This window comes from Hemicordylus capensis, chromosome 1, assembly GCF_027244095.1.
Source record: "Hemicordylus capensis ecotype Gifberg chromosome 1, rHemCap1.1.pri, whole genome shotgun sequence".
NCBI classification, from domain to species: Eukaryota; Metazoa; Chordata; class Lepidosauria; order Squamata; family Cordylidae; genus Hemicordylus; species Hemicordylus capensis.
In genome coordinates, this window is record NC_069657.1 from 392,641,447 (window position 1) to 392,659,092 (window position 17,646).

At 42.9% G+C, this 17,646-nt stretch overlaps 1 protein-coding gene across 4 annotated transcripts in view; it reads right to left on the minus strand.

The window, feature by feature from the left end:
• The window catches only part of EIF2AK2 (eukaryotic translation initiation factor 2 alpha kinase 2), a 64,439-nt gene that overhangs the window by 31,322 nt on the left and 15,471 nt on the right, over window positions 1-17,646 (minus strand). For 3 of the 4 annotated variants that reach the window (XM_053303282.1, XM_053303273.1, XM_053303263.1), the window contains exons 5-10: window positions 12,383-12,506; window positions 9,215-9,297; window positions 5,817-5,894; window positions 4,402-4,495; window positions 1,941-1,975; window positions 1,691-1,762 (exon numbers count right to left, since the gene is read on the minus strand). In XM_053303282.1, the coding sequence (XP_053159257.1) occupies window positions 1,691-1,762; window positions 1,941-1,975; window positions 4,402-4,495; window positions 5,817-5,894; window positions 9,215-9,297; window positions 12,383-12,506 (486 nt within the window). The remainder of the gene's footprint in view (window positions 1-1,690; window positions 1,763-1,940; window positions 1,976-4,401; window positions 4,496-5,816; window positions 5,895-9,214; window positions 9,298-12,382; window positions 12,507-17,646) is intronic. The other variant, XM_053303291.1, reaches the window with a different exon arrangement.

Sequence of the window (17,646 nt, forward strand, 5' to 3'; positions counted from 1 at the left end):
CATGCACCGAGGCAGGCAAGAGGAGCAGGCTGCTCACCATTTGCTGCCTCGGCTACCGCTTGCTGCCCCACTGGATGGTGTGGCTGGCAGGAGGCTGACTGCTCTCTCTCCCTGCCCTTTGCCTTGTAGTATTTATTATTTATTTATTTATCTTATTTGTATGCTGCCCAAAATGCAAGTCTCTGGGCAGTTTACAACAAAACAAATAAAAAGGTTAAAACACTGCAACAATTTAAAATTTAAAAGGTTAAAACTATTAAAAATAATCAATTAAAACAGTATCTAATTAAAAGCCTGGGTGAACAAATGCGTCTTGACTGCCTTTGTGAAAATTGTAAGAGATGGGGAGGCTCTTAAGCTAGTGGGATTGCACAGAAGTAAATGATTTAGTTCGATGGGCTTCCTCTTCAGTAAAATGTGCACGAGAAAGGGTTAGATTCAGAAATCTGCTCAGCTGCACTAGTATGAGTCTCTGGCCAAAGCAGCAAATTAAAAGGGGAAAGTACAAAAGAACCCTGGTGGGAAAATAATAATAATAATAATAATAATAATAATAATAATAATAATAATAAACTCCTGGATCTCCTTCCTCCCCCTCCCTTTCTGTGTTGACAAGCTCAAGTTATGTTGGAAGCAAGCGGAGGAGGAGGGAGGTGTGTGGTTTGGGATCTGTGGGGAGGAAAGGAGGGGAAAGCCGAGATTCCTCCCTGCCTTTTTCTCTCCCCAAGGCAGGGGGACAGAGGAGGCAAGCACGGGCGGGGGCAAAGAACTGTCTACACTGCAAAATGCTACAATGCATAAAACAAGGGTAAAGGCTTCCTACAATGGAAAAATATTTTTCTGTGGGCAATTACAATGTTGTAGGACAAAAATGCATCATTTAAAATTTGAATCAAGGCATGGGAAATGTGAACACAATCTGCTATCAACTCAGTGACACCAATGTGGAAACACAGGCGATATGGAAGGGCACTTAGCAAATATGGTGTGAGTATGTTGCAGCATGTAATCTGGAAAACGCCCAGGAGAATAAACAAAGATGCACTTGCATCTTATCCATTTTCTGGCATATGTGGTTTACTAAGGTAATCAAGTTTCCATCTCAAAATCAGGGCAGGAAGTCAAACTGAAAAGGATCTAGATAATCAGTGTCCTCCAGAAATATCCAGAGATGAAATGTGGTACATGTTCAAACACCTTTCCTAAATATAGGCAAGCTGGCCCAATTTAGATCAGTAGGATCCAAAGAACGAAGACAGGCTGAAAAGGATCAATATAATGCAGTGGTTCCCAAAAATGGGAGGCTCCAGATGTTGCTGAACTCAACTCCCATCAGCCCCAGCCACAGCTGGGGCTAATGGGAGTTGTAGTTCAGCAACATCTGGGGCCTCCCATTTTGGGGAACCACTGATATAATGCAAGGATTTCCTCATGCCTTGAAGCATCAGGGGCAATGAGTTGCACATGTTTCCACTACACATGCAGAGTTGCCTCCAATGTTGCAATGAATGAGAAAGCCTGTATTCACAAAGCGGTCTATGGGCACATTGGAAAGTACTTGACAAACCAACATCTTTCCAAGCAGACCTAAATCAGGTCTCAGCCCATAACAAATTCATCAAATCCATGTGAAATTAAATTTCAAAGAAAGAAGGCAGACATTATTTAAAATCCTGGAGTCTAGTCCTACCTGTCCTTGACAGTATCCTTATCTTCCTTTTGAAGGGCCTTTGAAAATGCAGGTGCCAATGGTGTTTCTTTCCTTGGAAAAATAAAGTTAAGCCATGTAATATTTAAATAGTAAAATGCAAACATATGTGAAAAGTGCATTAATTATTGGTGTAAATCATTTTCATCAACTGGTAGACGATAAAGAAATTAAGTCTACTGGGGTAAATTAGGGTAAAGCAATTATAGATTTCAGAAGGTGAAATATATACCTTTTAGGTTTTGCAGCAGGACCTTTGGCATTTGCCTACAACAAAATGAAGAAAAAAATTAATAAAGAATTCTGCCTTGATGCCAGTTGCTTACACTCAAAGACTTCACTGAAAATTAAAACACAACTGGTGTCAGGAATCAGCGTAATCACCAGTGCAGGCTAGGGGTGGATACCTTAAAGAACAGGTAAGATGTTCCTTACCTGTTTGTCTCTTCCCCGCCGCTTTCCCCCCGCTGGTACTCGAGGAGTTCCTTCCTGCAGCAGCAATCTGTCGGCACGCACATGGCTGGGGTGCATCTGCGCCAGCCATTTGTGTGGTATGCTGACCACGCAAATGGCCAGTGTGCGTGTGCCCCAGCCATGTGCACGCCAACACCGATCGGAGCTGCAAGAAGGAATGCTGCAGCCTTTATTCATTTTTACATATCATCTCTTTCAAACTCGGGTGCCAGCGGGGAAAAAGCAACGGGCAGGGGTGAACAGGTAAGGAGTACCTTAAAGGCACCCCCCTGCTGCCCATATTTAAAGGCACTGCCCCCTGCTGGCTGGAGGAGGCTCCTCCTGGTTTGAGACCCATGGTGTCTGTTACGAACTTCACAGATCCAAAAAGTCAAGTGATCATGGGAAGCCAGTCCCATACCACTGCTTTCTATAGCTCCAAGGGCTTCCTCAGTTTGGCTAACCCATCATTAAAGGAAGCCACTAAGCCCCCCTTCAGCACTTCCAGACTGCCTGTTTCCTCCTAACCCTGCTACGTGGCTGATCCTCTCCCCAGCAATGACATATATCTGACTGACCCTACCTTCCTTCTAAGGTGCACGCGTGAGTGCACGCGCACAGGACTCCAGACCCCCACACAGCTGTTTTCAGAGGCACCCACCATGCTGCTGCTGAAGCTGCCTTTTCCTTTCCCCCGCCCAGCCACGCTGCCCTGTGCCAATCCTTCCCTTTAAGTTTCCAGTTGCACAGTGTGGGATGGCATGCAGGTGGAGGAGGAAAGCTGAACTGAACCTTCTGCCCCACCCCCACCCCCGCTCCCAAGTCATATCTTCCTTTCCCCCACCATCGTGCTGAGCAGAGCCAAGCCACTTCTTCCTTTCTCTCCTCCCACCGTGCTGAGCCCCAATGGCAAGCCTGGAGGGGAAGACACTGCTGGCAAGCCACTCCTTCCTTCCTCAGCCCCTCCTATGTGAGGAAGAGTGAGAGAAAGAAGGCGGCTTTCTCCCAGCAAGGGAGGGAGGAAGTCAGTAAGTGGGGAGGAGGAGAAAGGAGGCTGGAGGGACTCCTGAAATCTCCTGGTGTCCAGCGCCCAATTCACAAAACAGCCCTATTTTCGTGGAAGTTTCATTTTCTTTGCACTTCCCCACCTCTTGCTCAGTTCTCTTGCCCTAGTACTGGCAGCGTCCCAGGGAGCAGTGGAACAAGTTGGGCTGGGGTGGGCGAATAGGATTTCGTCGAGGGTAAGGCAGAGGGAGGCTGCTTCCAGTGCCCCTGCTGCAGCATTGCTTGGTGAGTCAGCAGCAGCGTGGGGAGGTGGCTGCAGTCCTGGAGCCGGCCCCCAAAGAATTAATTAACTAGGACATATTTATAGGTGGTCTTTGTTACTTAAACATGAGTCTTTAATAGAGTCTTTTTGGCTTTTTCAGAAAATATATTTTTTATTTTTCAGAAGAATTCTGAACATCATATTTTAACTTTTATTGAGACTGAGTGTTAAAACTCTGCTGAGAACAACAATAGTTAAAATATGATATTCAGAACTTTTCTCAAACAGAAAAAAGACTCTATTAAAGACTCATGTTTAATTAACGAAAACAGCTATAAATATTTTTCCTAGTTAATTAATTGAAGGTTTTTGTTCTGCATGTGATCGAGTTATTCCAGATCTTGTCTACTGAGGAAATCTAGCACTATTCCTGGAGAATTATCAAATTCTGATAAGTGGCAGAGAATAGACTAGAGTACAGTAAGTAGCAACCTAACACATAGGCCAAAACCAATCACTACATCAAGAAGACACTGCTTTTAGAAAAGCTCAGACAGAATAAACTTTGTCTTTATGGAATTTTAAGAGCTCAACTTCAAGTTTAGAACTGTAAAGCTATAAACCCCAATTTTATAAATAGAATAAATAATATTTTATATTATAATTTTATAAATAGAATAGAATTGTAAAATACACTTATTCCCTTCAGTATTTGAGTGTGCGTGTTTGCTGTATCTATAGTGGCACATAATAATGCATATGAGCATACACCTCCTTGATACTGCCGCCCAGAACCAACCTCATTCCGCTCATTGATGAAAAAAATTAGAGAGAACACTGGACTGATTTTAATTCACAGTCCTGGCCAATAAACATTTCTAACAGAATGAATGTTTGAGAATGCATAAACAAAAGCAAATAGGTGGTCATGAACAATATAACGAGAAAGGGGGGAACAGTTTTCATAATTTACCAAAGGGGATGGATTTTCATTGACTTGCAGGGCATCAACTTTATTAACCAGTTCGTCAACTGCACTCTTACATCCTGAATCAGAATCTGCACCACTGCAGGGGAAATAAAAATACTTGTTTAAATACTTCCATTGAGCTAAAGTCTTATTTATGAAACATAGAACTGATTCTCCAAATAAATTAGAAGTATAGGCAGGCCACTTATATCGTACTAAGAACAAGCCTCATAACTGTAATAAATTTACAATCCCCATGAACTTAGTATACTTACTCAAGCCAATACAGCTTAACAGAAAAAAAATATACAGCATTCTACACAGAAACCTTACTCTGGCAGGATATCTTAACTATATTTCCCACTGGTTAGTACACATTGTTTGCAAAATATTTTGCTGTTCCATTTGTGCTATTTCCTATATCTCAACACTAGTAGGTGAGGCCCATTGTTGACTGGGCAAATTCATTTCGCGTAGATTACACTTCTAGGCAAATTCAAGAAATTAAATATGCATTATTAATGTGCTTGCAAAAAGGAAATGAAAAATTGAAATTTGTAGGATTTCAACTTCATACATTATTCATTTTATTGTATAATGACCATATATGGTAAATCTGAATCAAATTTTGAATCTGAGGAATACAGTATCATCTGCTTTTCTTTGGGATTGGTGTCATTTTGGAATGATTGATCTGATTACTGAGTGTTAAAAATCTATTTAGAACAGTAACAGCTAAAATATGATTTATTCAGAATTTCTGCTAAAAAAAAAATCAAACAAAATATTTACGCATGTCACCAAGCATATTCCAGTGTAAAAAGTAGAGCATTCAGCTAATTTAAGTAGCAGGACTGTTCATGCAAAGTTTGGTATCTGTAGGTAATCAGGAAGTATGATCAGAATTTTCTTTGCAGTCCCAAAAGTTAATTTAAAAAGGAATCTGGCAGGCTGAGTGATACTGATCTATCTCAAGAGAGGTTGTACAGCAGCAGAAATGGTAACGTTGCCAAGATTTACCTCTCTCTTCCAAACTATTTTAGTCTGGATCCCCACCAAGGTAACGCAAAGTATGGCAAAAGTAAATGCTCATAAAAGTGTGCTGATAATAAACTCAGATGTGGAAGAACAAGGCTAGGGGGCTGTGCTGCTATCTGTAATGTTAATAGATATTTATTCAGCTTATTCCTTGAGAAGTCTAAGCTTTTTAGCAATTATATTCATCTCAAACCTTGAATAGATACAGATAGCTTCAGTGACTCTAGAACTAATTTGGTTAGTAAACGAAAATAGAAACTTTCTCTAGCTGCACTCTTCCTAATCTTTCCATGAAGATGACTTAGCCAAAGCACAAAATAACTAGAGACAGGTCCTCTCTCCTCACACCGATTTTTTTCACATTTAAAATTAACCCTTACTTTGAAAATAAACCAGATCTTTGAAAGACCACACTATCTGATGCGTTGGAAGCAGGATCTGTTGAGTCTGGAACAAAGCTGCAAGACAAATTTACAGGCTATAGTTTTAAAATGAGGACGATTCCGTTATTCAGTCTTGAGATTTTCAGTGACCCCCACATGTACTGGCATGCCTTCTAGTCATGCCTGTGATGTCCATGCATTGGCACTGTTGTGAAAGGGTCCTAGGTACATAAAGTGGTATGCACATAGAGTTTTCACATGAATGGGAACCTTAAGTATGTACAGTTGTATGCATATGGGTCCTTTTCACAACCTGTGGATGTTGGGAGCCAGGGTTAGCATGCATGGTCCCATCTCCTCACATATATTCCATGAATGTGCATGTTGTTGGGGACCCCAACATTCGACCCAGAGCCACCAACCCAGAATTATATGGAACCCAGGCCTGTGTCTGATTCCATTTTATTAAGGAATCGATTAATGCCTGGATTCAGATGACCTAACCAGTACATGACACCCAGATCTCATGACTGCCTGGTAAATGATTTTTGAAGGCAGGGGCAATCTAGCATTGTTTATCAGTGTTTGTGGAACTCACAAGAGACACAATGGGTCTTGCTTGATTACCAGTCTCACACTGCTGAAATTAACTTGCTCTCCAGTAAACCCCTTACCTCACTGACAGGATGCTTCTGCCTTAGTCAAATGTATTGATTAACTCGCCACACACATGTACCCCTTTTTATGTTACTTTAAATATTCTTTTGTTATAATTACACACTAGACAGATGTACACAAGAAGTAATTTAATTGCTGTCTCACACAAATAGAGCTAATTCTTTTACTAACTCCTGACTTTTAACACCTTCTGGGACCAGGCACCAGAAATCTGGGGACAAGAGAAGATGCCCATTTGCAGCTCAGAGATGCAGATTTGCTTTGGGCAAAACAGAATGTCCCCTGCCCTAAATAGCAGCTAACAGAAGATGGAATTCAGATCTCCCTGGACTGAGCTAATATCCTGAATAATTAAAAGACAATATCCAGAAGGTAACAGCAAATTGCCACCTTTTTGGGGACCCAAGAAGGATGAAGACATTTTGAATGGACTCTATGGAGATCAAAGGGAGAAGCAACTACAAAAATAGAGCAAGCCAAACAGAGAGCTAGCAATCTTTGCCTAACAAGCAATACTTGCTCAAGAGCCATCCCAGAGTTTGCTGCTAAAGCCACGGAGCAACAAGCAGGAACTCTGTCCATGAACAGGAACTGTCTGTGACTTCTGCTGCACAGTGAGAAGTCAAGACTTCCCCAGCCATGGTACTCTCACTCTCTGCCTCGCTCTGAACAAACTGCCTGCTTGACCAGCTTACCTGACTGCTAGAAGACTGCATCGCTCCCAAGTTCCTGTTCTCCAGCTACAGCATCTCTTCTTCAGCTAAGCTTCATCGCTCTCAAACCTCTGACCCTGGTAATATGCTGCTTACACAAGCCTTGGATCCCTCTTCCCTCCCTACTAAACACTGCTATCCCTCTCCTAAGCCCTCCCTTCTTCCTTCTTCCTCTGCTTCTCCCTAAATATTTTATTAGGATTTGTTAGATAGTTAGATAGCTGTAATTACTGATTGCACACAGATATGTTAGTTAGGCACATTACACTACACTTTGAATCGGAAACATTTATTTAATTTGGATTATTTTATCCTGATGAGCAACTTTCTATAATAAAGCCCATTTAACCTTCTGTCTCTGTTTGCGCGCCCAGATCCTACATGGTCACCATCTCCAAGAACCAATTCAGTTTGTGTATGATGTGACTTTCCCTCTTTCCCTCTGAGCATATACAGAGTGTGAAACCAGGAGTAGTTCACAACAATGTGGGGGTGTGAACAAGTGAACACCCTTTTGGTTTCAGTAGTTTCAATCTAGAAGAACTGCTTCTGTCTAGATTGTTTTTATTTTATTTTATCATACAAGCAAATCTCGGCATTCACGGACCCAACACCTGCAGTTTTGCATATCTGCTGTTGGGTAATCGGCACCCAACTCAGCATACGTGATAAAAATCAGCCAAAAAAAGGGTTAATTTTCACATATCCACAGGCTGGGGTGGGTCGCCAGCCATTTTGTGACTAAGAGCCATTTTATGGTTCATTTTGACCAAAAAAAGCTCTGAAAATCACGATTTTTCACAACCCACCCCCAAAATCTGACACTTTTGGGGGGCACTGCTGGAGGCCTGTGGGCTACAGTAGGACACTTTATTTCATGTCCACCCCACCATTTTGTCCATGATTTTCAGGCCTACAGGAATCTAACCCCCACAATGCCATATACCTAATTACTAGGTATTCACAGTTTCCTTATCCGAGGTAATGGTGAGCAACGGAACCCCCACAAATACTGAGGTTTTCCTGCATTTGTACACTGCCCCAAACTTCCACCTCTGATTAGGATTAGGCAGTTGTATACTTCGCTTGAACAATGTTTTAACCTTGGAGCAAATGCACACACTTAAAAAAAATGTATCTCTCCTGACTCGCAAAAATGGGTTGAAAAAACATGCAGCATTAGCAATGAGCTATTTTTTTCAGACCCAATTATTACAATATATGTAACAAGAAGCCTCCTTTAAGCTTATGGCATGATGGCCATTCCCAATCATTATTATTAAGAATATTGATATACCACTTCTGAACAGAAAAGTTCCCAAAGCAGCTTGCACAGTGAAAAGAATGAGAGGACAGGCCTGTCTTGGCATAAAAGGTAAAGTGTGCCGTCAAGTCAATTTCAACTCCTGGAGCCCACAGAGCCCTGTGGTTTTCTTTGGTAGAATACAGGAGGGGTTGTCCATTGCCTCCTCCAGCGCAGTATGAGATGATGCCTTTCAGCATCTTCCTATATTGCTGCTGCCTGATATAGTACCAGCAGAGATTCGAACCAGCAACCTTCTGCTTATTAGTCAAGCATTTCCCCGCTTGAGATTGAGAGAGAGATTACAGCAGTGGTAAACATAGTGTGCCACTACGGAAAACAAAGCAGCATACTATAGTTCCTCTTGTCTTGACACTCCATTCCTATCTAACAGAAGAGAAAAGACAGAGACCGTGGAGACAGCTGAAGCACACCCAAGAGTTTTCCCTAGCCAAGGAATCACACAAGCAAGCTATGGTAACCCCTAGCTGGAATGCTGTCTTCTCCTGGAAAGCAAATAATGGAAAAAAGGACAGGCCCAAAGTGCAGATAGAGCAGTTTAGAGGGCCTCTCTAGAGTTGTGTGAGTTCACATGCTGCAGCAGCAGGCTGTGTTTGGGTCATCTAGAGGCACCTAACTGGCAACCAGATAAATATCTATTTACAAATCTCTGTTAAGGCATCACTAAATGGGTAACTTACTTTGCAGATGTGCCTGATGTTCCTTGGGAATTATTAACGGACAGACTTGTGGATGAATTAGTAGGGGTAACATTTCTTGCCATCTGGAAAACAATATCGAATAATTCAGTACCTGCAAATCCCTACAAAATGTAGCAATGGCAATGAAAGGAAATGTATTTGCATACATTCCATCCCATTTATTTATTTATTTATTTATTTATATCCCGCTTTTCCGCCGAGGAGCTCAGAATGGTGTACATGATTATGTTTATCCTCACAACAACCCTGTGAGATACATGACTGGCCCAGAGTCACCCAGTGAGTTTCATGGTTGAATGGGGATTCGAACTGACTGTGTAAAATTTCCATGGTAACTCAGAATGAAACAGTTGCTTCTATGAGCAATAAACACCAATGGGGAAAAATTCTCACATAATGAAATTATTGTCATGTAAATGAACAATTCAAGTTGTCTGAATTCATCCAAATCTGGGTTCTGGTATTCAGTGGCTACAGGCTTATTAGATAAGGGGCAGAAGATTGTCCTGAACCTAATATAGCAAAATTAAGCAATGAGAAATCCTGAAAATTTTGTCTTATTGAATAATCCCACTCATATCTTTAAGGGAAGAGATACTCATCCATCTATGCCACGGCAGGTTAATGGTAAAGTGTGCCGTCAAGTTGGTTTTGAATCTGGCACCCACAGAGCCCTGTGGTTTTCTTTTGGTAGAATACAGGAGGGGTTTACCATTGCCTCCTCCCGTGCAGTGTGAGATGATGCCTTTCAGCATCTTCCTCTATTGCTGCTGCCCGATACAGGTGTTTCCCATAGTCTAGGAAACATATCAGTGGGGATTTGAACGGGCAACCTTCTGCTTGTCAGTCAAGCATTTCTCCGCTGCGCCAGTTAAGGTGACCCCAGGGACTTATTCACACATGGCTTCATGCTGCGGGGTAAATGTTGAGTGAAGCCACTTCAAATTACACTCCCAGCATTGAGGGAAGAAGCCCCTCCCCTCCGCTCTTGGATTTTCTTTTGGTGCAGGTTCATATTGCATACCTCCGTGTTTTCCTTCTAGCCAATTGTGGGGGGGGGAGAGATTTCTAAAGCCTATATCTGTATTCCTAAAAGGGTGTATCTCTCTTATATTAATGATTCTACATCAGTGCCTCTCCCTACTTGCTCCAGCATTTTCAGAAAACCCCACTTAAAACCAGCATTTTAAAAATTCGAAAATACATCAAGATAAGCTAGAATTCAGAAGACAAAGCCAGATTTGTAGGTGGAGTGCTTCCAGGGATCTCAATGGACTTTGGGGTAAGTTTGGCTGGTGTGTGAACGCACACACTCTCTTCTGGAGGAGATTTAGGATAACAGCCCTGTCTGTAAAGCCTCCAGATGTCCTGAACTGTGAATTTCTGGCTGGACATTTACAATATAAGTAGCATTTTGGAGAAGCACTGTGCCTTGTAGAGATGTATCAGACAGAAATTCATCATAGGCATTTCTAGAAAGAAATTGAGAAAGCTGTTCCTGTTGAATTTTTGCCTCCCCACCCCAGCCCAATGGGTTGCATCCCTCCCCAGACCAATCTCAAACTGAAAAACCAAGGCAAAGTATGAATGCATGGAGCTTAATTTCTAAAGCCAGCATAGTATATGAGACTGCACAAAGTCTTTAGAGTTTATGTGGGAGAGAGATAAAATTGGCACCTGAACTTGCAATTTCTACACTTTTTAGAGCATGAGTGAAAATTTAAAGTATCTTAAATCTCATTTTAAACCAAAGGTTTTTGGATAACTCAATACAGTATACACACAGGTTATACTGTGCCCCCGACAAGAGTTTTAAAACAAGTGTCAGCACAGCCAAGCTTTCACCACATAGTATTGGTCAAAATGTTTCAATATTTCCAGACATTTATCCATATAATTGTTTTGAAATGCATTAGTTAAAAACCTAGCTAGGTCAAGAGCCATACTGTAATGAGAGGGAAGGCTAGTATCTCAGAGAAGTCAGTCAGCTTGCATGATGAGAAGGAAAAAACTGAGGCAAAATCTTCAGCATTACACCTCAGAAAAAGAATTAGATTCCAACTAGTTCTTCTACAACTGGAAGAAATTTTGTTTGTGCAATGGGCGGGGAAGACAGTTTTTGTCAATCCTCCCCATCCCTCCCAGGCCCCTCAAATATATCCCTGGAATTATATCTCAGGAACAGATTTTCAGGGGACACAAAGGGATGCAGAGGGAAATGGGGCGACTGCTTCCACTCATGGAAGTACTAATTGAGATTCAACCTATTATTTTCAGCTTTAAAAGATATATAACTCCGCAGTCATCCCCCCACCCAAAACCAGTCATGACTAACCTGAATCCTAACTACCAAACTACTATATGCTCCAAAGGAGACAGATGGACCAAAAAGGCTCTCTCTCTTTCTTGGAATGATGAATCATCAACAGTGTCCAGAGAAGAGATTCATGCAAACATGTAGACATTTCTGTCTCACCAGATCTGCCATGTCAACTGACATTTTTTAATCATGGCAAATCCACCAACATTATATCTCAACACCTACAAAGAAAAAATCCACATGGACTAAAACCCAAATTATATAACCAGTCCCCCCCACCCACCCTAATTTGTTTCATCCGTGTACAGAATGAGTTTTTCTGGGCAGCAGTATCAAGGCTGTGTGTGTGACTTGCATTCAGATGGGACTTTCCTGATTCAACCTAATCGGGATCTAAAATTAACTAAGCAGACATAAAAAAACTTGTGTGCGCACACACGTACTCACCTTAGAGGGAATACTGCATATTACTCAGTTGCACATGATGCTACCTATATACAACTGTAGTTTAGCTGAAATAATTCATTTATATCTCCAAGAAAAATAATGTATCACATACATGCAGTTTGTTGTTTACACTTTACTTTTTAAATTAAAGCATTATTGCTTATCAGAGTTCAAAGCTAATATTTAACTTTAACATGTACTTAGTTCTATCTATCTATGTCAAAATAAGACATTGAAAAGCTATTTCTATAACCTTATAAGACAGCATGATTTCTTGTAACCTAAAAGGTATTATGAACTATGTAAAATAAATCTGATTATTCTAAAAATAAATGCTAATGAATTTTCATTTTTGTCATTGCTCTAAATATAATACTTACCCTAGGAACTGGCTGAACTAGCTGTTCATAAGCTAGCTTGGCTGCATTAAGTTTTGCAGTTTGCTTGTTCTTTCCTTTACCTTCACCAAGAACTTTATCACCACGTTTACACTGCATCGAAAAGCTAGAAGACATAGCAAAAGGGAGGGGGGAATCAGATCACTAATTGGGCCAGTTCACTTGTCACATGGAACCACAGTTAAAGCCTGGCTGTATGAACCCGAACCCCGAGCAATCTTAGTTTATTCAAACCAACTTGTTTGAAATAAACCAAGATCTAAACCCAAAGCTTGAAGTCGGTTACATATCTAGATTTATTTGAAGCAAACTAGTTAGAATAAACCCAAGGTTGGTCAGTTCAGATCAATCTTGGTTTCCTTCTGATCTAAATATGAATCAGAATTATTTTGAGGCTCGCATGGGCAGGAGAGGAGGAATTGTGCACTCACACTGCCAGTCCAAACTGAATTAGTGTTATGAGTGCCACTCCAGATCATTTCACCACCAACATGCTCTAACTCCTTGATAGCAACAGGTCCATTCCCCTCTCCTTTGCTGCTTCCTGTCAGCAGTAGGCGAGAGAATGTAGAGCACAGCAGGCACTTGATGCTGCCACTGTTGTTGCTATCAGGGAGTTAGAGCACGGTGGTGGTGGAGGTGAAGATGGCAGAAGAGGCAGTGGTGGAGGAGGAAGAGCAGTGGTGCAGGATGTGGTGGCAAGGGACCGGGACCCTTCTTTCTCCTGCTTCTCCTCCCATGGTGTGAGCAGCAGCAGCTGCTGCTGCAACTACCCCCTCCAGCCTTGCATGCATGGGCCCCAGAAGAGGGTGCACTATGAGTCCCCATCCTGCAGACAGCACAAAAGTTCTGAAAGGTTACCAACTTCTATTTTAAGGCTTACATAAGAATTGACACAAACTGCATGTCTTGTGATTTCTAGCCCTTAAGCCCCACAGACAACATTGTATGTATGTATGTAATGTATATACCGCACCTCTAGAGATGGCTCAGGGTGGTTTACAACACATAAAAACAACTAACAGTTAAAATCAAAACTGAACAATTAAAATCATTTAAACATTAAAAAATTAACATCAAAATCATTTAAAAGCAGCATTAAAATTTTAAACCATAAGTCTAATTAAAAGCCTGGGTGAGTAATGTGTCTTCAACACCTTTTTAAAAGTTGCCAGAGATGGGGAGGCTTTTATTTCAACAGGGAGCACATTCCAAAGTCCAGGGGCAGCAACGGAGAAGTCCTGTTCCCAAGTAGCCACCAAGTGAGTTGGCGGCAGCTACAGGCGAACCTCTCTAGATTATCTCAACAGGCAGTGGGGCTCATGGTAAAGATAACTTCCTCTTAAATACCCAGGGCCTAAGCTGTTTAGAGCTTTATAGGTAATAACCAGCACCTTGTATTTTGCCTGGAAACGTATAGGCAGCCAGTGTAATTCTTTCAACACAGGAGTAACATGGTCTTTTCTAGATAGCAATAGCAATAGCAATAGCACTTACATTTATATACCGCTCTATAGCTGGAAGCTCTCTAAGCGGTTTACAATGATTTTAGCATATTGCCCCCAACATTCTGGGTACTCATTTTACCGACCTCGGAAGGATGGAAGGCTGAGTCAACCTTGAGCCCCTGGTCAGGATTGAACTTGCAACCTTCTGGTTACAGGGCGGCAGTTTTACCACTGCACCACCAGGGGCTCATGATGATCCAGAGACCAACTTGGTCGCCGCGTTCTGGACCAATTGCAGTTTCTGGACAACGTACAAAGGCAGCCCTACATAGAGTGATTTGCAGTAATTCCTGGTTTGCAGTAATGCCTTGTGTAATAGTTAACAAAGTTGTGGCCCTTTTCTTCCATACTAAGTCTACGTGTCTTCTTGAGCTGGGGTCTGGGGACAATGTTTAATTTTTGTTTTAAAATGTTTTTAAATTGTTAGTTGTGTTATTGTTTTTAATTTGTATTAGCTTTTCATTGTTTTATAAGTTTGTTTTAATTGTAAACCGCCCTGAGCCATTTTGGAAGGGCAGTATATAAATCAAATAAATAAATAAATAAATAAATAAATAATAAATAATTCAGCCTAGAGGTTACCAGCATATGTACCACTATTTTGAGGTCATTCATCTCAAGAAATGGATGCAGCTGGCGTATCAGCCAAAGCCAATAAAAAACACCTCTGGCCACCGCCTCAACCTGGAACACCAGGGAGAGGTTTGGATCCAGAAGCATCTCCAGACTGCGTACCTGTTCCTTCTGGCGAAGTGTGACCCTACCCAGAACGGGCAGAACAATATCGTCTCCCAAGTTCTGACCTGCACAGTAAGTACCTCTGTCTTATCTGGATTCAGCCTCAGTTTGTTATCCTTCATCCAGCCCATTACTGCCTCCAGGCAGGCATTTAGAGAGGTTATGCCTTCTCCTGATGAGGTTGACATGGAGAAGGAGATTTGGGTGTCATCAGCATACTGATAAAACCCTGCACCAAATCTCCTGATGATCTCTCCCAGTGGTTTCATGTAGATGTTAAACAACATTGGAGACAATATGGAGCCCTGAGGGACACCATACGAAAGTTCACATTTTGAAGAACAGTCTCCAAGAGACACCATCTGGAACCTGCCCATGAGGTAGGAGTGGAACCACTGCAAAGCAGTGCCTCCCACCCACAATCCCCTCAGATATTCCAGAAGGATACTATGGCCAATAGTATCGAAAGCTGCTGAGAGATCCAAAAGGACCAACAGAGTCACACTCCCGCTGTCAATTCCCAATTGGAGATCATACATCAGGCCGACCAAGGCAATCTACCCCATAGCCCGCCTGGAAGCCAGTTTGAAATGGGTCTAGAGACAATCCGTTTCCTCCAAGGCCACCGTGAGCTGGGAGGCCACCACCTTCTCAATCACCTTGCCCAGCCATGGAAGGTTGGAAACAGGCCTGAAACTATTTAACACTGAGGGATCCAAGGCAGGCTTCTTTAGAAGCGGTCTAATGATTGCCTCCTTCAGACAAGGAGGCATCCTGCCCTCCCTCAGAGAAGCATTTATAATCTCTACCAGGCCCTCTACAACAGCCTCCCTGACAGATAGTATAAGCCAGGGTTTCTCAACGTGTGGGTCCCCAGATGTAATTGGACTTCAACTCCCATAATTCCCAACCAAAGGCCACTGGGGCTGGGGATTATGGGAGTTGAAGTCCAATAACATCTGGGGACCCACACGTTGAGAAACCCTGGTATAAGCCATGTCAGGCATGGATCAAGAGGACAGGTGGTACGCCACACCATTCCAAAAAAACTTGTCCACACCCTCAGGAGTCATAAACTGAAATTGATCAAGGGTCATCACATAAGAGGAGCTGCTGGACACCTTGGCATCAGACTCTGTAACAATTGTGGAGTAGGAATCTAAGTTGGCCCGACACAAGAGATTTTGTCCACAAAAAAACCTCATTAAAGAGTCACAGTGAGTAACTGTTGGTTCTAAGTACTGATTCAAGGGGGAAGGAGCGCACTTAAGCCCCTTCACAACCCTGAACAACTCTGCTGGACATGAACTTGCAGATGCGATACAGGAGGAAAAGAATAGCTTCTTTGCCACACAAATCTCCTGAGCATAGATCTTCAAATACACTCTATGGAATAATCTGTCTGATTCAAGTTGAGTCTTTCTCCACTTGCACTCTAGTCATCTACCTCGCTGCTTCAGCCCCCATAGTTCTTCCGTATACCAAGGGGCCAGTTTCAAAGTGGGTCAGAGAGGATGCTTAGGAGTGATCATATCTACTGCCCTGGTGAGTTGATTATTCCAATTCTCCACCAGAGTATTGACAGGATCACCAGCAGAACCAACACTAAATCCCTTCAGGGCTTCTTGGAATCCTATTGGATCCAATAACCTTCTCGGGTGGACCATCTTAATGGGCCCCCTGCCCCTGAGGAGGTGAAACGTTGTTGTGAGTCCAACCTTAACCAGATGGTGGTCTGTCCATGACAATGAGGAAATCACCGGAGTCCCCATCCATGGAACACCACTCTGTTCAGAGTTAAAGACCAGATCATGCGTGTGACCAGCAATATGCATCAGTCCCGAGACCACTTGTGATAGGCCTATAGCCATCATAGCCACTATGAACTCCTGAGCTGCCCCAGACAAATTGGTCCCAAAGTGAACACTGAAGTCATCCAGCACCACAAGTCTGGGAGACTCCAACATCAAGCCTGAGACCAAGTCCGTCAGCTTAGTTAGGGACTCCGTTAGGCAGTGTGGTGATCGGTACACCAACAGAAGTCCCAGTCTATCCCTGGTCGTCAAACTTAAGTACACACATTCAATATGGTCAGACACTCCGACAGGGATGCTGGCAAGGAAGATATTGTTCTTATATACCACACTTCGACAGGGATGCTGGCAAGGAAGATATTGTTCTTATATACCACAGTCACTCCACCTCCCCACCCACGTCCCCTCCCCTACTCCTCAACAGAGTACCCTGGAGGGGGGAAGCTCGGACTAGACTGGGCCACCAGCCTCCCCCAACCAAGTCTCTGTGATACATACAAGGTCAGCCCCTTCATCCAGAATCAGATCACAGATGATTTCAGGTTTATTCTGGACCGACATGGCATTACAAAGGAGCAAAACAAGGCTCTGCGGGTGGTTGGCATTGCTTTCCAAGGTCAAAGAGCTGGCAGGACAGCCAGAAGGGGAGACAGCAGTTAACCTTCTGATTTCCCTTTCCCTGCAATGGCCTGCTGACCTGTCAACGTTACTTCTTCTATTCCCCACCACCACTGAAATAGCTGCCACATAATCAGTGAATACACTCCCTGTCTCCCCATCTTCAGACAAACCCAGACACATTAAAATACTCAACTCACCCAGGATTTTAAAACAGAAGCCAAATTAAAATACGCACCCACCTTTACACACCACAAGGGATCCTGAGCCATCACCTGGCCCTCGCCCTTGTTACCCTCGAAGTGGCTTCCCCAAAGGGGCGACCACCATAGGCAGTGCTCCTATAAAGGCCCAGGACTGGGCAGGCAACTCCATGAACTGCTGTCAATTACCCCTAGCCCCAGTCCTGCACATACTCTCCCCACAGATGTTGCCCAGAGGCAGCAGGCCACAGTCCCACAGGGGAAGCTGAAGCAGGAGGGAGCAACAGAAGCCACCAGCACTTACCCAGTCTCTCACTCTGGGCAGCACTGGATGGCAAGCAAATAGGCTCTTTTTCCTCCCCTCT